Here is a 24,486-nt window from a genome sequence, read left to right as displayed (position 1 = left end):
TTTGTCTCTTAATATTTACAGTCTATGGTTTGAATCTAGCTTTTTTCTTGTCTTCGTTTGTGTTTTTGTTTGTTTATCCTCTTTGAGATTTTGTAGGAATATTCTGTTTTATGTTCTTAAAGTGTCAAAAACCACAAACAAACAAATATATATATATATATATATATATATATTAATCCTATTATTCGTGACATAACAAAACAAACAGTGACACAAAGGACAAAACGGGGAGGACAATTTTACAGGCACGCAGAGAGAAAAAAGAAATGAAAACAACAACAAGACAACAACAACAACAACAAAAAACTGGGGGAATAGAGTAAAGTAGAACTGGGAAAACAACAACTGGGACAAACAGAAACAAAAAATAAAAAACTAACAAGCAAAGAGAAAAAACATTTTAAAATTAAAAATAAAAATAAAACAAACAAATATATAAATACGTAGAAATAATCAAGTACTTATCAAATAACCATCTCTCTTATCTTATCAAACGGTACAGGAGTGAGGAAAATCCATGCTGAACTTTAACAACTCGCGAGAGTTTGTGATGACGTATGCGGAAGTTTACATTCCGCTTGGAAAAACGTGTGGCTCATGGCAACTGTTAGAAAAGCCGGGGCGGCGGTTTAACTGTAGCTTTTTGTGTTCCTTCTAGCTTAACAGTCCTCCAAAATGAATTCACTTTTAATTACCGCCGTGCTGTCCACTTCTCCTGACCACGGCCTTTTGTTGGAGTCTCTGTCCTGGTCGGGTGACTCGTGGCCGGGGACGGAGCGGGTCGAGGCGCTGACAGCTTTCATGGAGGGTCTCGGACCTCTTCTAACCGAGCCTAACACGACTCCGTCATCAGCTGCGAATAAAGAATCTATAAAAGAGAAAGTCGAGTCGGTGATATGGACAAGGTGTCTTCCTCTCCTCTCACGAATATCCGGGGAAGAAGGCATGCGGTGCAGGGAGAGCACCGCTGCAGTCTGCCGGCTTCTGAGCGTCTGTGTCCCGCTGTGTGACGACGCAGTCCCGGGGAAGTTAGCTCTGCATGTCCTTCCTTCACTGCAGCTGTGTGTGGAGGAGCCACCGGGTCCTGGACGGCTCAGTGTGGAGGTTGCAAGCGAAGTAATGTCTGCTCTGATACCTTCTCTGTCAGCTGATCTGTCACTCACCATCCTCACATCTGCTCTATCCTGCATCAAAACACTCCCTGATGCAATGGTGTCCAAAATCACAGTCCGGCTTCTCCTCACCACCCTGACCTGTAGCAGCAGCAGCAGCAGCGGCGGTGAGATGTTAACACGACTCCTCACGTTGATCCTGGATGACCTGTGCAGCTGGCACTCCACCCACAGCTCACCTGTGGTGACAGAGAGAGCACTGCTGTGTTTGACAGCTCTGTCTGATCACCTGCTGAAACCCCACAGCCTCCTCTCCTCCTCCTCCTCCTCCTCCTCCTCCTCCTCCTCCTCCTCGTGTGACCCTGACCCTCGGCTGTCCCTTCAGTTCTGGCGGATGGTTCAGGATGGACTCACGCACAGGGACGGCGTGTCCCGCAAGAGGGCGTTGTACCTGCTGAAGATGTGTGTAGCCCTGTCAGAGCAGGGGGGGGTTGACTGCCCTGTCCCTGCAGCAGGTGAAGGTAACACACACCTCAATTAACATGTCAGGGACACATAAAGCACCCCTGAGCCCCCCATTTTTTAGTTACCGGCATTACATTTATTCCTTTAAGTTTTGAATGCACATATTTTCTCACGTTATCTTTTTATTCTTCTGTATTGTTGTTTTATCTTGCATGCAAACACTCTGCACCGTGTGTCCGAGAGAAACTTTCTTCTTTTTTTCTTTCCCATTTTGCAAAATTGACAATAGTTGACTTTGACTTAAATGTTCTGCTGTTTTTTTTTTTTTTTTTTTTTTGGATTTGTTGCAGACGAGATCTTGTTCCGATGGGCCTCTAACAGGAGCAAGTTGCTCAAAGAGTTCTGGGAGGATTATGCGCTGGTGATGGAGACACTGGAGGAAAACCAGGTAGAGAAATCCTACATGAGTGTTAGTCTGGTGAAAATCCATCTTGATACCTGAACGCTAACACTTTGAATATATTGGTTTTTTTTTGTTATTTTTTGTTTTTTTTGGATTCATGAGAAGGTAACATTTAAAAAAATGTGTTAAGTAAACATCTGCAGAACATCGGTTTTTCCACAGAAATACATCCTGCTTTGTTTTGCATTGTAGAAAAACCCCGGTTGAGGAAACTTTTTTTTTATCAGTGTTAGATTACAACAACAGTTTGTACAGGCAGACTTCAGCTGCTCATTCTGCAGTTAGGTTCATTACAGCTGATGCTTACAACACCTGAAGTGGTTAGATGTTCCTCTCTCTCTCTGAAAGATGTGATTTGCATTCTTACCTGTTCATTTATAGAGTCCTTATTGGGATGCTAGTTTCTTAAATTTCCTCCATGCTGATCTGGTCCTCTGAAGCACTACTCCAGGTTCCTAGAGCTCATTCTGAGTCTGGAAGATCTGCCTTTGGTGCCATTCCACCGTTCGCTTAAAATTCACTACAAAGCACTTTAAAAATCAATACACATTTTCTAATGTAATGTTTCTAATGGTCATTTTAGATCCTTCATTGAGTGCACCTTTTTTTATTAATTGTAATTCTGTTTAAGCTGATAATTTTCCTTTGATTTTATAATTTTTTGTTTTTTTTAATACTTTATTTATAGCTTCTTTTTTTTTTTTTTACAATACAGATATCTAGATGTCCAAAGCCGACAGCAAAAACTCATTCAAAAACGGTCCTGGGTAGAAAACAAACAAAACACAAAAAACAAAAACAAAAACACACACATATGGGTGGGAGTGAGTCAGAATCATCAGTCAGTATGCCAAACAAGGCAGAGTTTGCACATTATACAGACATAACATAGCAGCACAGACCATAATGAATACATTTAAGTTTTATCCAACAACGTCAGAAAGTTTGATTTTATAGTTTTTTTTATTATTTGTTTATCTTGCATTTTATAGTTTTATCAGCTCGACGTCATTGTAAATGATCGCTTCACTCTCAGTGATTTCCAAGTCTAACCCGGGTCTGTTACTTTTCCCGTCTCTGTGTGCTCTGCAGGTTCACGTCGTCCGGCCAGTTCTGAACAGAATAGACACGCTGATCCAAACCACAGTGGACGACAGTCAAGGTAACCATAAGGTGGTCAAAGTGGGATGTTAGTTTAATCCCTTTGACTTTGAAAAAAGCTGAATTTAGATAAAGTCTCAGAAGTAACTCTGAACATTATATTTTTCATGATCCACTCTGGTATCATGACGTCTTAGTCAGTTCTGTGCTTATGTCGCAGCTTCAGGTGAAGCCGGCCTCTTCCACCCGTCCTGGCTGCTGTGCGTGTACCAGCGGATGTTCCACAGTGAGAACAAATCCTTGATGAGGGAGGGGGTGTGTCATCTGCTCGAGCTGCAGGTCCTGCAGCAGCCGGCCTTTGCTTTGGCCTTCTCTCAGGTAAAGGGCTCGGGACACACTCGGTTCTTTATGATGTGATGATGCGCTTAAATAAAAGTTGACTCTGTCCTGCTGCTCCTCCAGTTCATCGTTGGCCCTTTCATGGATGTTCTGTCTGAATCTTCACTCTTCCACAGGTAAGTCAATAAATAAAATACTCTTAAGTGTTACCTTCACGGGTCTGACCAAGTGTGGAAATGTAAGGCGCTTGATTTTTGTAATTTCAAAGTATGGATGTGTATGGATTGAAGAATAGATTTTGCAATTTTGTGTGTGTGTCTCTGTGTGTTTCTGTGTTCCCTGTTACCTTTTTAGACGATATTGGGATTGTTAAACTTGGTCACTGCATTTACCATTTTTAATGTTTCTATGAAAAAATAAATAAAAAAAGGTTGCACAAGCACCAATACATTATTATTTTTCCTGACTAATCTCATTTCAATAAGAACAAAAAAAAAGGGGTGTGCTGATATGTGTTTCCAGAAGTTAAGGGACAATATTCTTGACACATCGGTTACTTAACTTCTTCTTTGGGTTAATTTTCTGAAGGCTTGCATTGCATTCATCGACTGACATGATAAACACAAGGCTATTTGTTCTCTGACTTAAAAAAATGGGCTGACAGTTTGACTATGAGTATGTGTTTCATAGGTTTTTTAGAAACTTCTGTGACAGTTCTGATGTGAGTGAGAGGATGACTTTTGTGTTTTAGCATTATTTATATAAAAAAATGGACTTTGCTGTCTCCGTATTTGGACAGAAGGAAGCCAAGCACGGCTCAATTTAAGCTGTGTTGAACCTTAAGAATGATTATTTTTTTCTAGGCTGCGTAAACTTATTTAAATGAAAATGACAGACATGACAAAGGAGACACCAGACAGGAGAGTGTTGGAGCGTCAGAGGAACGTTTAGCAGGTCAACAGTGTGTGACTGTTGAGATGCTTTCCTGTATCTGGGGAAAATGTGCGTTTCCGTTTCAACCCTCCTTGTGTTCACATGTAGGTCAGCCGGGCAGCGTGTTGGAGATTGTCCTGAGCTTGGGACCAAACTGGAAGTCTTCATGAAATCTTTCTTCAGCAGTCTTCCTTCAGAGCACAGAGGTAGAATGAATGCACGTTCACAGATTTCTAACTCACTCACTCACTCTCTGACTGACCATGCTGTGTTTGTTTGTAGGTCGTGTTTTGCTGAAGATGATTCAGCAGCTGAGCTCTAAACACTGGTGTGCTGTACCCCTCCTCTTCCTCGCCCAGGCTCTATCCAAACTCCCCCCAAGTCCTCTGCTGGGGGTGGAGGGTCTCTCTGCTCTCAGGTACCTCAGCAGGTCTACAGTTAGACGGGCTGTGTCCTATGTGGTTGATGTTGAAGCTCATTGAGTGTGTGTGGTGTCTGACAGGGAGGTGCTGCGCTGCACCATGATCACCCATCAAGTCCTGCTGAGAGGTGCTGCTCAGTGCTTCCTGCTGGAGAGCGCCCTCTGTCTCACAGACGTGGTAAGACACACATCATGATGTCAGACTTTATTGTTCTTGTGGGGAAATTTCTTTTCACAGCACGTTTTCTGTCCAACAGACTTTTCCAACCAAAGAACATGAAACACAGTGTACAGAATAGATTTTTGGTAAAATTGCTTTTGAATTTTTTGACCTTCATATTGGTCTGAGCTACAGAGTCGCCTTAAACCAGAGCATTTCAGTGATCAGTGACTTCCTAACGCTGCAGATGTTTTGTCTGATTTAACTTCTGCTCGTTGTGCTCTGTTGTTTGTTCTCTGTGAAGCATTTATAACGATATGATACACATGCTGCTGACTCGGCCAGGACTCTCTTGAAAAATAGATTTGATGTCTAAAACTTAAGATGATGACCTATGACCTCCATGTACGGAGGTCGTGGTCCTCCAGGGTTCGAGTCCGACCTGTGGCTCCTTTCCCGCATGTCGTTCCCCGCTCTCTCTCTCTCTCTCTCTCTCTCCCTGTCCACTTTCCTATCTCTAAAATAAAGGCAAAAAACGGCCCCGGAAATGAATCTTAAAAAAATTAATAAAACCTTTTTAGTTCCAAAAGAAATGTAAAAAGTAAAATAATTTCTTGAGAATGAAGACAGAGACTAGGAGTAAAGCTAATGCACATACACAACATTATTAAAGAGTATCAAAGGGAGACAGTGAGACAGATAATAACATGCAAAGGGATGCTTTGGGAAGTAGGACTAATGTCTGCTTAATTACTGTCATGTTATTTCTATTTTAGTAGCTTTTAGCGATGTTTGAATTTGTTTTTTTTGGGAGCCTTTTATAAGATCTGGCCAGGGACAACAGATGAAAATTAGCCTTTTGGATAACTCTGGCATATTTACCGAAATGTTTATTAATATGCAATGTCCCACTAAAATAAAAATAAAAATAATAATAAATAAATGTCCTGAACCCATTAGTATTCTCAAACACAAACTTTAAGTACTTTAGATGTTTAATTGAAATATGTCGTTTCAGAGCGTGGTGACCCTGGATGACCTCTTCAGTTTCCTGATGGATTTTCGTTCAGATGAGTCCTTGTGTAGAGGGACGCCGATTTGGAATCAGGTACAGTGTGTTATATTAAAAACTCGACCTAACATATTAGAATGATACTGAAGGAAAGTTGTGTTACGCTCTAACTGCTACCCTTTGTATTTGTGTCATTTCTGCAGACATGTGTCTGGCTATTGGACAACGAGGACAGCTTCAAGCCCCGGATGATGGATGGAGACGGTGCTGATGCCGACACCGAGAAAGAAACTGTGAGGAGCCACGTTCTAAACGATGTACACAACTATCTCCGAGTCCCAGCGAGCACAGGTGAGTCTGCTGCAAATCAAGCTTTTTGAATTTTAGTGTTTTTATTGGTATTTTGATTTACACGAAGTATAAAACATAACACACATAATTAAATATAGTCTCTGTTATATTTTTGTACCATTAAGTTGTCGAAATTTAATCTAACAATAAAGTCAAGGGAAGACACAAAACATAAAATATAAAAATAAAAAACTTTCAAATTAAAAAAAGGATCTTAAAGGAGCAATATGTAACTCTGACACCTAGTGTTTAATATGGGTACTGCAGTCCAAATTCAAGATCCAAATTCGAGAGCTGTCTCCCCCCCCCTCCTCTCTAGAGTCGATGCTCACGCAGGTCACCATGTGGTGGACTCTGAAGCTTCAGTGTTTATCCAGCTCTGCATGGGTCTGTAAACCTTTCTGTGTTCTAACCTCTCTCCATTTTTCAAAAGCATCTCCAATATTGATCCTAGTTTGAGCACGTTTCTGCTCGTGGAGCTTATTAGAAACATGCAGAGGCTTTTTAGGTACAATCACTTCTATCTGAACCACTTCTCTTGCCCGCTTCCATCGCTGCAACACCTGTTGACCTGATAACTGCTCTCATATCTGGCAAACCGAGGGGCGTCCAAAACAACCATTTGGTGGTGCCTTAAAAGCGCCTACCTTCTCTGGTCCAAACAAATCCAGAGCATTCAGGACCAGAATCTAAAGTTAGAAGGAGGACATACTGGCTGCTGCATTGTTGTCAGAGAAGCTTCAACATAGCATGTTTCCTTAATGTCTGATCAGATAGTAAGATACCTTTATAATTTAAATAAACAGAAATCAAATCAAATCTTTGTTTCCATAGAGCATTACATTTCTGAATGAACACCCTTCTAGGTTATTTTCCTTTTATCAGATGATGCTAAAGGTCTTTGATCCATTATTTAAAAGGTGAAGGGAATCGTCCATCGTCCCTAACTCTTAACTAAGTTATAGTTTGTTAATTCAAGTTGTTTTTGTCTTGCTCTTCAGGTCACACTGAGAAGTTACCCGACCCTAGAGAGGCTGAAAAGTTGGCCCGGGCCGTTCTGCTGTGTGTGGACGTGGAGAGGAGTCGTCTCGGGGCTGAGATCAGTCACACTCTGGAGCCGTTACTGTCTCCTCTGCTCGACACTCTGAGCAGAGTCAGCACCAACATCTACCTGCCCGTGCGCAAGAGTGACAAGAGCCTGCAGCTCGCGCTCCGACTGCTCCAGCTCGGAGGGAAACGGAGCTGTCAGCGGGTTGGAGAGGAGAAAGGTTTGTAATGAAAACAGTGAATAAGGGAAACAGAGTGGGTATAGTCGATGGACAGCTGCATCCATTTGTTACCTTAATATCTATTTATTTAATGCTAATTGTATGATACAAAGTGATGAGTAATACCCTGAAGTATTTAAGTATATTTGGGCTTTTTATTATTCCAAACAGTATTTGCATCTCATAGTTGTTTTGATATCTACTACAGAGGTCAATCTTTTTTTTATCTGAAGTTAGTTTTAAACAGAAGACTGCATATAAGAAGTGGAAAAAGCTCACTGGTTTTAAAAGTAAAACTAACGCAGACTTGCCTTACATGTGCATTTTCTCTAATGGCCAGCAGGGGTAGACTCTATTAAGAAAATGAGTGTGTATTAGTGCTTTCACACTTACACACAACTCTTTGGGGGAAGCTGCATGTGTGAGCGCAAACTCGGGCTTTATCCGCTGAAAGTCAGAGCGAGCTGATGTGAGAACGCAGCAGGATATAATCAGGAGAATTCACCTCGAGAGAGAGAGTCATGTCTTGCCTCAGAAGAGGTGACTTTAACGACTTATTTTACACGGGAAGTTTTCAGGCACCTTTATGCATATTAATGAGGGTGCAGATGAATCTTTTTTATTTTTTTAACTCAGTTTTTATTGGATTTTTACGTGTTATACAGCACACAAAAAAAAGCACAGACTTACACATGAGAAACAAAAACAGTACAGGAATGCATGCTAAAAAAACAGGCAAGGTCAAAGAGTCACATTGTTGCATTATTACATCAAAACAGAAGGAGTCAGGTTTAGGAGTTAGTTCATGTGCAGATGAATCTTTATGTTTTGTATCTGAGGAGTGTGTTACTTTCCTGTCTCTCCTCTCCGCTCCTCACAGTAGACGAGGTGACGGCGTCCTTGGAGAAGCTGATTTCTAAACTGATGGATCCCATCCTGGAGTTCATCTTGAGGCGGCTGTTCGGGGAGCTGCAGGAGGTAAAACAGCAGGTCAAACAAGTTCACTCCAGTTATAGCAGAGCGGCTCCTGTAGGATCTGAAGTGTGCAGTGTAAAGGTGCTGTTCTGGTTCTGTTTAACAGCTGTTCGATGTGGAGCGGGCCGAGCTGTACCTGTGTGTCCTGAGGACGCTGTGGGACAGTTCTGCACAACACATCCAGAACAAAATTCAGCAGACATATTTCCCTAAGCTCGTCAAGTACAGCTTGAAGGTCCTGAAGGAGCCCAGCCAGGAGGTAGGAAGAGAAATGCTAAAGGTAGAAGCTCACTAATTATGTCTGGTTTCTTGCTTGATTATTAACGTCTGATTGTTTTTCTTCTTTTGTTAGATTAACTCTGTGGCAAACCAGGTGGCTAAAGCGATCGCCATGGCAACTCTGGCTACAGTCTGCAATCTTTTGGATCAGGATGTTATTGTTATACAATCAGAGACCGTTTCTGCCATGAAATCACTCAATGAGTATTTCTATTTCCAAACCTCACCTCCTCCTCCTCTGCTCGGAAACTTTAACAAACGGCTGCAAAAACCGCGGACAGAAGACGGCTCAAGGTCAGTAAGAGGCTGAAAGAACAATCGGGGGTTAAAGTTTACACGCTGGTATGATAAAAGTGTTGTTTTTTTTTGTAGTGATGTAGGAGTGCAGGGTCCGCTGCTTCAGGACTGGGGACGCGTTGCTGCCAGTTTTATGCGGGACCAGTGGGTTTGTCTGAGCTTCCTGATGAAGACTGTTGGGTTACCGGAGTCTGCAGAAACGTCCAGACGTCCTGACGCTCTTAAAGCCGCTCTGAGCTGCAGTATGGAGGCCCTCTCTCTGCTGCCCAGTGACCTGGTGCTGCCTGTGCTCACCTTTATGGAGACACTTCTGCCACAAGTGAGATTTACTCAATTTAAATGATATGCATGCATTTAAAATGAGGGTTTTGAGTTTAAAAATATGAAGAAATCTCAGCAGAAACCAAAGTCATGTATCTGGTTTGTTGATGTTTTTTATTTTTTTCAGTTGGTGCTCCACGAGGAGGCTCTCTGCGTGGAGGCCGTGACCCTGAGTTGGGAGCTGGTTCAGGGGCTGAGCACCAACGCCCACGACTTCTGGCTGGCCCTGAAAGGCTTCGTCTCCATGGCCTTCCACCAGAAACTCCTCCAGATGACGGACAGCCAGGCTCCCACGCTCACGTCCACACTGAAACAGGTGATTCAAATGTTGACTTCAGAATCACTTTTATTTTTTTTATACTTTATTTTTCATTTTTGTTTTGCAAGAAACACAGAACAAGTGAGGACTAGGGCAGCAAGACAGTATGAATAAGATCAAACACAAGAATGTAAAAGGCACAGGTACAGTACGTAATGGATGGGACATTCTAATGAAACAAGATATATTTAGGAGTCTTTATCTTTGTGTAAATCCCATTTTCTCCAATATTCTGCTCCCAACAAAAGTCATTTTTTTCCATAAAGCTGATGGAATTCACAATGTTCCTCAAGAGTCTCATTGTAGGAGGGTTCCTCTGAAGCCAACATTTACTAATCACTTTTTTACTTGCCACCATAAGAATCTTTAAAAGGTATTTGTCCTTTTTTACCAAGACCTTCAGGAATCCCGAGGTAGAGGGATGTGAAAGAGAAATCCAATGTGATGTTCAGAGTCTCTGCGATTAATAGAGAATCAGTTTTATTGACCGAGTATGAGGGCGCTTTTACATGTGCTGACAAACTTTTGACAGACTACTCTTAAAATCGATTCTGAAGCGTTTTGGGAGCCAGTGAAGGGATGCTAGTTCAGGACTGATATGCTCCTTTGTTCCCGGACCTGGTCATGGAAATATCCAAAAGAAAGAAATATGACAGTCGCCAAAAATAAGCATGAATAGAGTTTCTATGTCCTGTATTGTAAGGAGACCATTTCTTGCCCTTTGGTAGACCGCTTTTTTTCAAATCTGACCTTTTTAAAAACGTTAATCAGTGGTCCTAAAGTTCTGTATTCATGTGTTGTCATGTTTTCAGATTTCCTCCGAGCTGATGGAGCTGTCTCAGTCGAAGAGCGGCGTGTTCGGCGTGCTGCTTCAACACTGCTGTCAGACGTGGCTGCCCACAGGCGGCGACCGCGACCGCGACGACGCCGTGTTCTCAAGTGTTTTCAGCCACATCGACATCCTCACTGAAGCCTGCGTCTACGGTCCAGTGTTCAGGAGGGATCAACGGTAACCTCTCAACAGCCTGTCCTCATGTTTGCTCTGCTGTTTCTCAGACCTTCACTCACTTTCTCTGTTTTTTTTTTTTCTTTCTTTTAAAGGCTCGTCCAGGACGTCCAAACATATGTGGAGCAGCTGGGGGAAGAGTGTTCAGCCAATGTCTCCGTTTCAAGGTGAGCTGCAGCTCCTGTGTGACTGTGGTTTTTAAAGACGGCCACTAGGGGGCTCTCTCGCGCTCTACATGTATTCACACTTCAGCCTCAGTACTTCTCTCATATTTTTCAGTGATAACAGGGACGAGCAGTTTCCCCGGACGTGTGCTCTGGCGTTTCTCGTCCGCCTGGATCCCTTTAATCTGCCGCAGCATCAAAGGCTCATAGAGGAAGTCGTTCTGGATTTGTTGAAAAAGGTAAAAGATGTCGCTGTCTTGCATAAGCAGTCACCTCCTTTGAACTGTCCCATATGTTGTCACTTTACAACTGAAAATTTAAATGCTTTAACTGATGCTCCACCTCAGGGACCAACATGAAATAATCCTTATTTTAGAAGTTTGAGGATGAGATATTAAATGGTATAATAAGTTATTTACAAAGGAAAAGGGTTGACTGATTTAAATCTCTAACAGAGATCTGGGGCAACAACTTGCCTCGGTATAACTTGTGCATCCAGCAGGTCTCTTCTTAAACTTTTCTTGGTTATTTGTCAAACTTTTAAAGAGTCTATAAGTCTTATTTTGAAGGGTTAATTCAGGATGCAACATTGTAAAAGTGGAAAAGTTGAGCGGGCAGCGTACTTTGGGACGTTTGATCCAGAGCGATATTAATCATACAAATATCAGATTTAGTAAAATCACACACTGAATGATTTATTAATGTTCACAAAATGTATTAAATGAAAATATTTGTCTTTTAAAAGATGCTTTAATTGATATATTTTATTCAATTGAATTAAAAAAAAAAACATTATTGATCTCTCTTTGGGCTGTTGGTTTGCATTAAAAAAAAACATAAATAAAACTAGTGATAGGACAGATCTGATCTAATATCGGTATCGGGTCCGATATTGACGTAATTTATGTATCACTTATCGTACTGACGGCACCGATCAAGAACAATTGGCCACTTTAAACTGACTTAAAGATCAGTCAAATTAAAGGATAAAACAGATCTGTGATAGTAAAATGTTAAAAGTCAGTAACATTATAAAACCTAAGGAGCACTTAGTAATCTAACTGCAGAGGGGGATGAATGATTGACAGGTAAAACATAACGACGTCCTGATGGCATCACAGAGAATTCTCTTAAACGTCCAGAAGAAGCTGAAATACTTTGAGCCTCTCTGAGGAACAAATCTATTTGTTTCACGCTTCATAAAGTTCAAACAGATTTTAACAATTCTGTTCAGACTGTTTCTCTTAACTTTGATTTGCTTGAAATCATTTTAACACATTTTTTTAATTCCCTCTAAAAGTCATTGAATAAGAAAACTTAGTTAGGATCAGTGTGAATGTTGATTTTAAAGTGCAATCCAAATCCCTCACTTAATGTTCGATTCCCCAGTTGGATGTAAATACAAGCTTGATTCTGATTTGCCAGCATGATGTCATTTATTTGTTTTACTTCGACGTGCTCACTCTTAATACCTGTTCTGCTACGAGTCGTCTAATTTGCACTCGGTGTGTTTGTCATCAAGATAATAAGCAGAGCATCAGTTACAGATAATTGAACAACACTTAACACCACTTTTCATCCCCCCCCCCCCCATCTCTCCAGGATAATGACATATCAAAGTCAAAAGTGCGTTACTATAGCAACTCCCTGCAACATCGAGTCAAAAACAGAGCATGGCAAACGCTGCTGCTGCTGCTGCCCAAACTCAAAGAGGTACAATTATTCCACTCACGTTTACAATCACACAGGTAATAACCACTCAGGTAGTAACAGTGTGTGTGTGTGTGCAGGAGTTTATTGCCTCCTCAGTAAAGCGCATGTTTGAAGCTGGATTCTGCAGCAACCAGGCCTCAGTCAAATACCTGATGGAGTGGATGATGATCCTGATCCTCGTCAAACATCCTCGACACATGGAAAGCTTCTGGGACTGCTTCAGCATGGTGAGCTCTCACTCTCAGGACACCATCCTGCAGTATGAAGGAAATAGTTCAATTATTAATCGTCTCTTCTGCACAGGATCATGAAAAGACAAAGACGAGCGTCTGCACCTTCCTGTCAGTGCTCGTACATTTCAACGTCATCCTTCCTCTTCTCACGCAGAAGGTAAGGCCTTTGAAGATTTCTCTCCAGTCAGTCACATTTCTTCTTCTGCTGTTGCTTCTCAGCTTCTGCAAGATCTCTGATCCGTTTTCTAAATATGTTTGTTTTGCTTTTTCAGTGTTGAACATATTGACAAACTGTGATTGATTATTCTTGATATAAAAAGGAAAAATAAAGCTACATGAAGGTACATAAAAACATTACATTTTCACCACAAGAAAAGAGAATTAACAATCATTTGCAAGTGGAAGTTTTCAAATAAACCAAGAGGGACGTTTCTCTTGTAAATGGTTTTACGCTTACTCTCAAACAAATAGCTTTTTTTCTCGTCATTGCATATTAATAAACATTTCGGTAAATATGCCAGATTTTATAAAAGGCTCCCTTAAAAAAACAAAACAAATTCAAACATTGCTAAAAGCTACATAAATAGAAATATCATGACAGTAATGAAGCAGAGAGGTGAGCAGCCACAGGAGAAAATACATAAACCATGCAGGATACACATAAAGCAGCATTTGGTTAATATACAAAATGTATATCATGCAGGGCAGACACAGAGCAGCATTGAGCAGACATAACAATGTACCAAAAAAAACCAAATATTAGTAAAATCACGTATCCAATAACCTACTAAAGTAAATGTAACGTGCACACAACAAGACAACATGTAACACTCTAAGGTGTGTCCTTGGACATTAGTTTGCTGCGTGTGGATGTGTGTGAATGGTATTAGTTACTTCTGATGGTCTCTTTACACAGCAGCCTCTACCATCAGTGTGTGAATGTGTAGGTGTGACCTGCAGTATAAAAAAACTTTGAGTAGTCAGAAGACTAGAAAAGCTATTAAAGATCATTATTTAACCTGTACGGTTAGAGTTTGTAAAGTGTTGTAGTTTGTAAGGTTGAATCATGACAGAAACACACAATCTGGACAGCAACAGGCACAAACCAATAAGTATCTAACCTCTGAATTTAGCCAGGTCATAAGGTCATGATCTGATACTCGTACACACACACTCTTTCCTTGTAAGGGACCAGGTGTCCGTCCAAAAAACTTCTAGGAAACGGTCTTTATATAGCACACATGTTGTAATTGCCCAGTGTGATGATTGCCCATAACAGGATGCTATAAAAGAACTGCTCCAAGAGAGATAAACAGATCCTCGATTCACAAGCCATACGTCTCTGTCTGATTGTTCAAGAGCATTTACTCTTCTACAAAAGCTTCCTAGTACTTCAAGTTGACTGAGAAGGAAACCTCATGCACACAAGACAAAGTGTAACTTAACTGTCTAAGCCCTCAACTTTTGCTAAGAGAAAGTAATCCATCTTTTACAAAGGGGATGATATTGTGGGGGCCATACTTGTTAAATTTGTAGGGCGTGATATGGAGCTGATGAAATTCTTTTATATGCACAAAGCAAAGAAGGGAGAAGGAAAAATCAAATGTAGTTTGATCCATTTGATCACGTTAGATTCTGTGTTTTTCAGGCTGCACAGTTGCGTAAAGCGCTCGACATCATCCTGCAGTGGTGTTTCAACCACAACTTCAGCGTGCGTCTGTACGCCTTGCTGGCCCTGAAGAGGGTGTGGAGCCTGGCTAAGGAGGTCATGGCGGAGGAAGGGGACTGTGGTTTGGGAGGTCTGTCCACTGTGATCCAGGCCTGTTTGAACCAGGCTGAGGCCATGCAGAACACCGGGTGAGCGCAGGAAGTCCAAACTGTGATACTGATAGAAGTCTGTTGTTGCATGCTAATGTTTGTGTTCTTGCTTTTTTTTTTTTTAGAAATGCCAACAAGAACTGGTTGAGGATTCAGGAGCACTTCTTCTTCGGTGCCTTTCATCCGATCAGGGATCACAGCGTCGAGGTGTGCTAGTCTCTTTTTCTGAAGCCTGTTTTTTTTTTTTTTTACAATCACACCGTGTAATGACTTTCTTGTTTTTTGCTTCCCCCAGACCATATTCTATACGTTCCCCAGTCTGTCAGAGGTGGCTGACGATGAATGGATTCCTCCCTGGAAGTTCGAGGAGCATCCGGGTTTCTCTGACACTTTACCTTTATGTTTGAGAAATCCCTCTCCGGACCTGAGCCGGCTGCAGCCTGGAGACTGGATCCAGCAAGACAAAGGTAGAGCAGCACCTCTTCCAAGTTCAGCGCCTTACTTAATACAACACATTCTGATCTGCACCTGTGATTGTGTGATCAGGTGAGCAGAATAAGGAGGACCGCTGGGCCGAGGTGCAGAAGAAGATCACTCCCTGGAGGTTGGGGATCCAGGAGCAGGAGCCTGAACTTCAGCTGGTCCCCCAGCAGAGGGCGGCTCGTCTGGGCAAACTGCACGGGGCCCTGCTGGTGGTCGCCTCGCTCATCGACAAGCCTACCAATTTAGGAGGTCAGACTTATTCTGAACACAAACATTACTTAATGATGGAGGAAACACGCTCAGCTACCTTTCGACGTAAAACATAAAACAACTGGGAGCTGAATCCAGAAACATGTTCAAACAAGAAAAAACGATTAGGACAGCACTCTGAAATATTATTTTAATTGCCACACAAATGTTTCTTCTTCAGCGTGTAACAGGCAATTTTCTCAAACACACAATGTGGCAATTAAAATACAATTAGTTTTTCTTGACTTACATTATTTTACATATCTATCAGGTAATAACAGAAACATGTATGGACATTTGACCTGATTTTTCTCATATTTTTTGCAGATTTTAGTTTGTTTTTATATTTAGGATTTGAAGGGGGCGCTGTTAACCTTGTGATTAGCACATTGGCCCCATGCACGGAGGCTGTGGTCCTCCAAGCGGACGCCCAGGTTTGCATCCGACCTGTGGCTCCTTCCCCACTCTCTCTCTCTCCCCCGATTTCCGGCTCTATCCACTGTCCTACTTTAAATACAGCCATAAAAAACCCTAAAATAAGGATTTGAAAAATGCATAAAATTCCCTGTTTTATGTTCTGTACAAGTGTTGTCCAACGCTGTTGTGTCAGGTAATAAGAGGCTTTGTCATCAGGATTTGTTTATAGAGGACATATAAAGACTAACTTTAAATCCAATATTGATTTGCGATGATGTAAATAAGAACATCAGCTGTTCTGTGAATACTTTACTGATAACGTTACAGATGTGGTTTCTTTATGAATGTCTGACAACATCAGTTTTATGTCTAAAATATAACAACGAGTCGACGTTTCTTCAGCTGCATCATGGTGGTGTTATAAATGAAGAGCACATAGAGATGTCACTTTAAGGTGTTGATAACTTTGTTTGTTTGTTTGTTTGTTTGTTTGTTTGTTTTGTGTTCCAGGTCTGTGCAGGACCTGTGAGATCTTTGGTGCCAGCGCTCTGGTTCTGGATAACCTCCGACATGTCAGCGACAAACACTTCCAGTCCCTGAGCGTCTCGTCTGAGCTTTGGCTTCCTCTGTTAGAGGTGAATTTTACTCCAGATGTGATGATGATCACTTTGTCTTTGAGTTGGCTGTCTCAGTCAGCTTTTGTACTTATGTGACTCTTTGACCCCTCAGAATGCTTTGACCCGTTTATACCACGTTCACACACTGATGTTAAAGTCACAGGGATCAGTTCAGAGTTCAGTGTCTTGCCCAAGGACACTTTGACTGGTAGACTTCTGGAACTGGGATCAAACTGGCAACCTTTTGATTAAAAGACAACGGACTCAGGGGGCGCTGGTGGCCTAGTGGGTTGGTGGGTGTGCCCCATATACAGAGGGTGGGCGGCCCAGCTTCGGGTCCAGCTTTGGCTCCATTCCTCCATGTCATTCCCCACTCTCTCTCTCTCTCTCTATCCCTGATTTATGACTCTGTCCACTGTCCTGTCTCTCCAATAAAGGAAAAAAAATATGAATCTTCCAAAAATAAAAAAGACGGACTCTACCATGTGGTCACATCCCAGCTCCTTGCTCTCCTGATTTCTGCTGCCGTAACCAACAACAACAACAACATGTCAAAATCATGTCTATGTTTAGGAGTCATCAATCTTATGAAGTTGCTAAACAATAATAATAATAATAATAATAATACATTAGTTTTATATAGCGCTTTTCTGAAAACTCAAAAAAGCTTTGACAAAAACATAAAACAATGAAACAAAAACAAAAAACGACGAGGACAGTAGACTGAAGAAGTAATGTAGGGGGGGAGTTAGTGGTTGTAGGCAGTGATGAAGAGGTGAGTTTTGAGGGATATCTTGAAGGAGGGGAGTGTGGGGGAGTCTCGGATGTTATTTGGGAGAGAGTTCCAGAGGGTGGGAGCAGCAATCCTGTCCTGCAGGGGGGGGGGGGGGGGGACAGGACAGGAGGTTTACATCCGCGAGACCTGAGAGTGCGCGGTAAATGCTTGGGTAAGTTTAGCTTCATCAAAGCTCCATCTCTTCATCCAGCACATGAAGCAGGAACAAGTGAACATATCTTCAGCAGATTGACTGAATTTACGGTCCACACTGTAAAGTGTATCTCAGCTGCTTTGTGTCACCGTCACTGTTTGAATTATTGATTGAAACAGAAATGTTATATAAACTGTTTCTGTCCATCAGGTGAAGCCTGCAGAGCTCGCCGACTTCCTGCAGATGAAGAAGAGTGAAGGTTACTGCATCGTCGGAGTGGAGCAGACCGCCAACAGCCAGAGCCTCCAGGACTACCAGTTCCCCGAGAAGACGCTTCTACTCCTCGGGTAGGACAGATTTTAGAGTCACATTTTTTTTTTCCATCAGTGCGGTTACTTAATGTATGCAGGGTCTCTGCCTTTCCCGTTGCCCTCGTGGTTCTCAAATAGATTAAGGTGCGAGCTGACGAGGCTGTTTAACGTTATCTCTCAGGTTTCTCTGTTTCCCCCCGCGGGGCCATGCGCTTCTCCTCTCCATGGAGTGAACATGTCTGAGCATGCTGGGCTATAATTGGTTCTCCCCCGTGGAGGAGAGCACAGGAAATAAATTACAAAATGCAATACAAGCAGTGTGATGAAATCAACGGGCACAATTTTGTCAGACAGTAGTGAGGTGTTTGTTTGTGATTGTTCCCTGCTGCTTTCATCAGTCAGGTCAACAGGAGTCAGACGTGTGTCCTGATTTAGTAATTATTTTCAACAAGTTTTTCAGGTGAACATCAGTCAGTAACAACATACATCCAAGAATACAGAAAACCAACATACAGTTTTCACCTGCAAATGTACACTCCTCTTAACCCCACCCCCTCCCTCTCTCACTTCTTATTCCACTATACAAACACTGACGGGTTCAAACTAGTTCACAGAGAGCTCTGTAGATTAAACCTCTGTCAAAGAGTGAATCAGCTGATGAATAAAAAGAGAGTTCAGCAGTTTCCAACAAACTGCCAACTACTTTTAAGCAGCACTGCATGCAGGTGTCTTTGGATAAAATCAAAACTTTGGATATAATATTCAAAAAAAGTCCTGGGATTTGCAGGAATATTCATGGGACACTTTCAAACATGTCAAAAAGGAAATGTTATGAAACTGTTTTTTGGTATTTCAATAGAAATGTTTGGGAACTTTGTGATTTCTTTTTGAATTTTCAATCAAAATTGTTGTGAATTTTCAATGTAAACTTTCAGAAACTATGGACATTTTTTGGAAAATTTAAGTGATTTCTTCATATGTTTCAATAAAATTTGTCATGAATTTTCTGAAATTTCAAAATCAAAATCATTAACGCCAAAGTAAAGATGTTCAAACCTGCAGATTTGTGACATTTCTGCTTGAACAATGACTAAAACAATGAATAAATGATCATAATAGAAGCTCTTTAATGTTCTCACTATCGACCAGTCGTCGCAGCTCTAACTCAGTCTGATGCAGACCGAGCTGTGAACTTAAACATTCTTCATGTGAGCTGAATGTCGAGTGCCTTCACAGCTGCGCTCTCCTCAGCGCAGCACGCCCGCCTTTAATCTCTCATCAGGTCGCTATTATCTCACTCGGTGGCACTTGAGAGAAGTGTAGCTCATCAAATCACCCTTTTCCTAATGTGTGGCCTCCTCCTGTAGGCTCGCTGAACGCCAGGCTCATTACCTCTTTATGTGAGCTTTGCATCGCCCATACTGCTGCATCTGGATGTATGCTGTGTTGATTACTCTTCGGTCTGCAGCTCTGGAGACATCTGTGCATGAAGCTCATGTCTCATGATGGTGAAAGCTGACGAGCAATACGGTGACTGATCATGCTACGGGTTGAGTTAAAATAACGAGATAGCATCATTAAACTGAGCCTAAAATATTGTTTGGTTGAAGATGACACATAGCAGTATGTGACTGAAAACAGATGGTGTGATGTTATGTATCAGATGTCTGAGAGTTGATGTTTGCAAATTGCTGACTGGATGCATATTATAACTTTAATTAGATGCATTTGAGTGTATACTAATCTATGGGTTTGCAGCATGCTCCAATAGCAGAGTGTAAAAATTGAATTTCCCCTGTCCCCTGTCTGTCTTACTCTTGTTTTTATTTAACGGCGTCTTTCAAATCTCTCAAGGTCACCTTACAGAGCAGAGATAAAAACAACAAAGTAACAACACAACGATAGAATTAACATTAAAATGTACAGGATGTAAAGGAGTTATGAGACCGGGTGGAGTATGATCAGACTGAATATGAAAGTTTAAAAAGATGTGTTTTGAGATGAGATTTGAAAATGGAGAGAGAGTCGATATCACGGATTTGTGGTGGGAGGGAGTTCCAGAGGTGGGGGGGGCAGAGCGGCTGAAGGCCCTGGACCCCCATGGTGGACAGGCGGGCGGGTGTTGCAGTGAAGAAGACCTGAGAGTGCGGGTAGGTGTGTTGATGTGCAGGAGTTCAGAGGGGTAAAGCGGAGCGAGGTTGTGGACGGCCTCGAATGTGAGGAGCAGAATTTTGAAGGTGATGCTTCTGTTAGGCAAAACTCAGCTAAACATGTAGAGGCTCGAGCTCTGTATATAGAACTTCACTTCTGCAAGGTTTCTGTGATTCTCTGAACCAAGTGCCTCATTTTTCAGAAAAAAAAAAACAAAGAGCGATAAACATGGGGGAAACTGTCAATATTCAAAACCTCATTGTAACTGTTTGCATTGTTTCTCTCTTTTCTACTCTCTCCATTCTCGCAGTAACGAACGAGAAGGAATTCCCGCCAACTTGCTCCAGTTGTTGGACGTGTGCGTGGAGATCCCTCAACAAGGTATCATCCGCTCGCTCAACGTGCACGTGAGCGCCGCGCTGCTGATCTGGGAATATACACGGCAACACCTCACCTCAAGTTCAACTCCAGACGACTGAAAAAAAAAAGAAAAAGACATCATGCAGCAGCAGCTCGGCCTGAAGGACACGACCTCCAGTCCTCCTGCATGAGAAACATGAAGATGCTCCACACAGTGTTCTTTCTTTATTAGCGTGGTCAGCGGGCCTCAAGAGGACACTTTTCATGCGCTTTAATGAGAGTCATGAATAGTGATCGGCTTTGGTTATTGCCATTTTAATATTCCAGCGGGCATCCTGGGATATTAATGGAGGCAATCTGAGTATCAGTGGAGCTGCAGCATTAACGGGAACGTTCCCCTTTGAGGAGGAAAAGTGTCTTGTTTATGTGAGCAATTAGTTTTTGCCTCAGAGCAGCAGGACTGGACTATAATCTCCACACCCAGGAGAATATCATTCATAACATATATATATATTTAATGCTGCTTTATCGATAGGCATCATCTTAGTTTCTTAAGGTTTTATTTTGTTGCAACTTGTGGTTTTATAAACTTTCTTACATGCTTGAATAAATAAATGCTATGACATATTTTATGTCTTTTCTCCTTTATTATTATTGTTTGAGATTTGAGCTGAAGGGGTTAAAACAGGTGTTCATGCACCCCCTCCCTCCCTCCCTCCTCTTTTCAAAGAGTAAAGCGTTCACCTGGAGACCGTGCGACCGGAGGAGGGGGGTAGGGAGGGCAGACGGGAGAACATCTGATCGCACTCATTTCTTTTTCCATCAGGTCACTTGTGTACTGAGTCTCATCATGTGAGGACAGCAGCTGTTCTGAATGGGACATGGAGCCCGGGCCCGAGTCCGAGTCCGAGTCCGGGTCCTCTCTGCAGGCCGCATCGCAGGCGGGCAACGTGAGCTGGACAGGGGCCGCAGGGCTCGGTGTGTCTGGGCGGGCCCAGCTGGTCCTGGAGGTCCTGATGGTGCTGATGTGTTTGGGAGCTGTGACAGGTACGGAGGTTTTGATTTTGATTTTGATTTGATTTGATTGATTTTAAACATAGCATGTACAGAACACAACATTTTCTATTTTAAGCTCACAGCTTTTTCTATTGATTTTAACTCGATGATCCTATTATTTTTCTCAGATAAGGTCGTAAAAATGCAGTTTGAAAGTTAAATGGAACATAAAACATTCTTGTTCTAGCACCATAACGATGCTTGGAAAAGTTTTGTACTCAATTTATTTGAATTAACTGATATTAGCTCTAATTGAGACAGCACATTTAGAGTGTCCACAACTCCCTGAATTCAGTTTGTAATTCACACTTGGACTTCTGTGTAGATTTTTCTCTTTTGCTTATTGAGAGTTGATGAGATTGCAGCTTTAGAATCCATTTTAGTCTCACAGATTGTGTCTCTTTGTGTGTATTCCTGTGTAGGTAATATACTCGTCATTGTTATCGTGGCTGCAAACAAGACTTTCCACACGGTGACGTCAGTGCTCGTCATGAACCTGGCCGTCAGTGACCTCCTGGTGGGCGTCGGAGTGATGCCGTTTGTGGCCTTGTCCATCATGAACCGTGGATGGGTGGATTGTGCTGTGAGTCACCTCCGTCCATGTGTTAGGATGAGCTTTTCAGTTTTTGTTACGTCACAGCATCAGTGTCTGAAGTGATTTAAAGTCAACACAGTGACAGCAATTTATACTCTTTATCTTCCAGGACACGTTACCTGTTCAGGGTTTAATCTCAACGTATTTAAAATGTTCCTACACCAGCTTTTTAGACCTTGAACAGTAGGGGGAAATCGTATCTTTGCATGGTCCTGTCTGACATTAATGTTGACGCCTCTTTATGTCATTTTAAAAACAGTCTGTTTCATTACCAGCTCACAGGAGATTTCAGCTAACTGGTGAGATTCTGTGTCTCTCCTCTCCTGCAGGGTCTCTGTCTGTACGTGGGCTACACCTCCTCCGTTTACTGCACAGCCTCTGTTCTAACTTTAGCCGCCATCGCCCTCGACCGCTACCACTCCATCATGGACTGCCTGCGCTACAGCTCTCGCTGCACCCCGTGGAGGACCGGCGCTGTGGTGATGTGGATCTGGCTGCAGGCTCTGCTCACCAGTTGCCCCCCCCTGCTCGGCTGGGGCTCCATCGGCTACGTGGCTCCCGTGTACAGCTGTGCAGTCAACTGGTCCAGCAGTTCCAGCTACGCGGCTTTCACGGCCGCCCTCTCCTTCCTCGTGCCCGCGGGGGTCATCCTCTTCTGCTACGGCAACATTGTTAAGGTTGCACGGAGCCATGCCAGGAGGATTCACACATTGGAGGAATCGGTGCAGCGCGGCAGGAATCAAGACTCTGCCTCTTCTCCACGTGGTTCATCTCACCAGTGCTGCCCCTCCAGACTGATTTATCATATAAGCGGAGAGTTTGTGTCTGAGATAAGAAAGGAACAGGGGCATTATATGAGCTCTGCTTTCCCTGATTCTGCTCCAGAGAAGAATAACTCAACATCCAGGCATTTCTTCACCTCCCTGTTGCAGCATCACCAAAACCACCAAGGACTTCTGCGTTTATTTCTGGTTATCGCAGCCTTCTTACTCTGCTGGACGCCTTTCATATGTGTGGCCCTGGTTCAGGCCGCAGAAACGGCAATTTCAGGCCGGACCAGCCTGGTCCCGCCCCCTGCCGTCACCTTTTCACACCTGCTGGTGTTGCTGAACTCTGACATCAATCCTCTTTTGTATGCTCTGCTCAGCAAGCGTTTCCAGTGCGCTCTGCGGGGACTGGGGCAAAAGAGCCGAGCAGGTGTTGGGATTTTTGTCTGCAGGGGAGAGGAGGTCAGAGCAGGTGACCCCAGTACCCTCGTCACCACCCACCCTGGTCCGCCTTCCTGTTCTGAGACTCTGACTGATTATTCCTCCGTTTTTACCGTGAGCACCGACTTCAAACATTACTCCAAGGAGCATCAATGCAAACTGTGTCACCACAAAGACATCTCTCCCTCCTGTTTGAGTGAGCATGATGATGATGCTGCTGCTGGTGGATGTAAGGTGGACTGCCTGCAGGTCCCCTCTCGACCACAAGAGGGCAGCAGACTACCTTTCTCTGCTCTGACCAAAGAGCGTCAGGCCACTTTCTTCTTCGGCCAGATCGCAGTGAGAGTGGAGCATGATGTTTGTTAAGACTGACAATTGAAGATGCTGTTGGATTTGATTAGGACTAAAAATCAAAATCTTTTATAATTAAGAACCCTCTCAACTGTTTTCTCAATTTATCTGTTAGACATTTAAAGAAACAAAATACAATTTGTTAAAGCCTATACTGGCATCATTGACCTTATTATGTCTGACCTAAAGGTTACAAACTTTTAATATTGAAATCTGATACTTTTCTGGTGTTAAACTATAAAAACTTTACTATGATATCAGACAAAGTTAAGCATAAAAAAATCTCTTGAACCCTGTTTCCAGAAAAAAAGTTGACAGTGTCAAATATAAAATGACAAAAGGGAAGATTTGCAAAAGATTGAAACCCATATTTATTTGGAGTGTAGTTAAAAGACGACCTGAAGCTACAGGGGGGTAAACATGATCCTGTCTCATGTGATCGACATCAAATTCAAAATGGGCGTATAATTTATAAAACAATGACTGATTTGTCAGTTTCCATATTTGACACAGTGTCCTTGTGCTCAGTGTTTCTTTATGTTTGTATCCACATTTAAATCAAAGTCTTCACTATTTTGGAAACATGGTTTCAAAGATGATCACAAGGATTAACAGATGATAACAAAAGTCGCAGGTTAAAGGTGTCATCTTCTCCTCCTCTTTAGTTTAAATAAGTCTCAGAGCTCCTCATAACATGTGTGTGAAGTTTCTTGTTCTAAATCCACTCTGATCCTGTATTTGATCATGCCTATAAACCCCTCTGTTTCAGCCCTGCTCAGAACAGGCTGTTTCTGTGTCTGTACCTTTAAATATGTAAATGAGCTGTGTGTTGACCACGCCCACTCTCTGGAAGGGCTTGGGTGTACTCGGTGCTTTCTCGCTCCATGTCCTATTGTTTACGGTGAGAAGGCAGACTCAGAGGGCAGAACAAACACCTAGCTGTGGGAGTGTCACCCACCTGGGGGAGGGGCTACTGCCCTTTGTGATGTCATGAAGGGGAAATCTCCAA

The 24,486-nt window shown here is 42.5% G+C and overlaps 2 protein-coding genes across 2 annotated transcripts; both read left to right on the top strand.

Annotated features, from left to right (window-relative positions):
• The first annotated feature begins 555 nt into the window (after nucleotides 1-555).
• Nucleotides 556-20,401, top strand: tarbp1 (TAR (HIV-1) RNA binding protein 1). Its single transcript, XM_061039571.1, has 29 exons — nucleotides 556-1,633; nucleotides 1,928-2,025; nucleotides 3,133-3,202; nucleotides 3,368-3,519; nucleotides 3,604-3,656; nucleotides 4,522-4,619; nucleotides 4,696-4,831; nucleotides 4,916-5,012; nucleotides 6,013-6,102; nucleotides 6,210-6,357; nucleotides 7,359-7,625; nucleotides 8,506-8,603; nucleotides 8,707-8,859; nucleotides 8,953-9,173; nucleotides 9,252-9,495; nucleotides 9,625-9,813; nucleotides 10,629-10,825; nucleotides 10,918-10,989; nucleotides 11,102-11,225; nucleotides 12,589-12,699; nucleotides 12,777-12,926; nucleotides 13,003-13,089; nucleotides 14,581-14,789; nucleotides 14,876-14,957; nucleotides 15,046-15,217; nucleotides 15,297-15,482; nucleotides 16,410-16,534; nucleotides 17,656-17,792; nucleotides 20,218-20,401. Exons 1-29 carry the CDS (start codon nucleotides 676-678, stop codon nucleotides 20,384-20,386), a joined length of 4,893 nt encoding a protein of 1,630 aa, XP_060895554.1. The 5' UTR covers nucleotides 556-675; the 3' UTR covers nucleotides 20,387-20,401.
• A 618-nt stretch (nucleotides 20,402-21,019) lies between these two features.
• On the top strand, nucleotides 21,020-24,147 carry LOC132975188 (alpha-1A adrenergic receptor). Its single transcript, XM_061039567.1, has 3 exons — nucleotides 21,020-21,314; nucleotides 21,746-21,906; nucleotides 22,248-24,147. Exons 1-3 carry the CDS (start codon nucleotides 21,149-21,151, stop codon nucleotides 23,490-23,492), a joined length of 1,572 nt encoding a protein of 523 aa, XP_060895550.1. The 5' UTR covers nucleotides 21,020-21,148; the 3' UTR covers nucleotides 23,493-24,147.
• The last annotated feature ends 339 nt before the right edge of the window (nucleotides 24,148-24,486 follow it).

Source organism: Labrus mixtus, chromosome 6 (assembly GCF_963584025.1).
Source record: "Labrus mixtus chromosome 6, fLabMix1.1, whole genome shotgun sequence".
NCBI lineage: Eukaryota > Metazoa > Chordata > Actinopteri > Labriformes > Labridae > Labrus > Labrus mixtus.
This window is presented reverse-complemented; position numbering and strand designations above follow the sequence as displayed.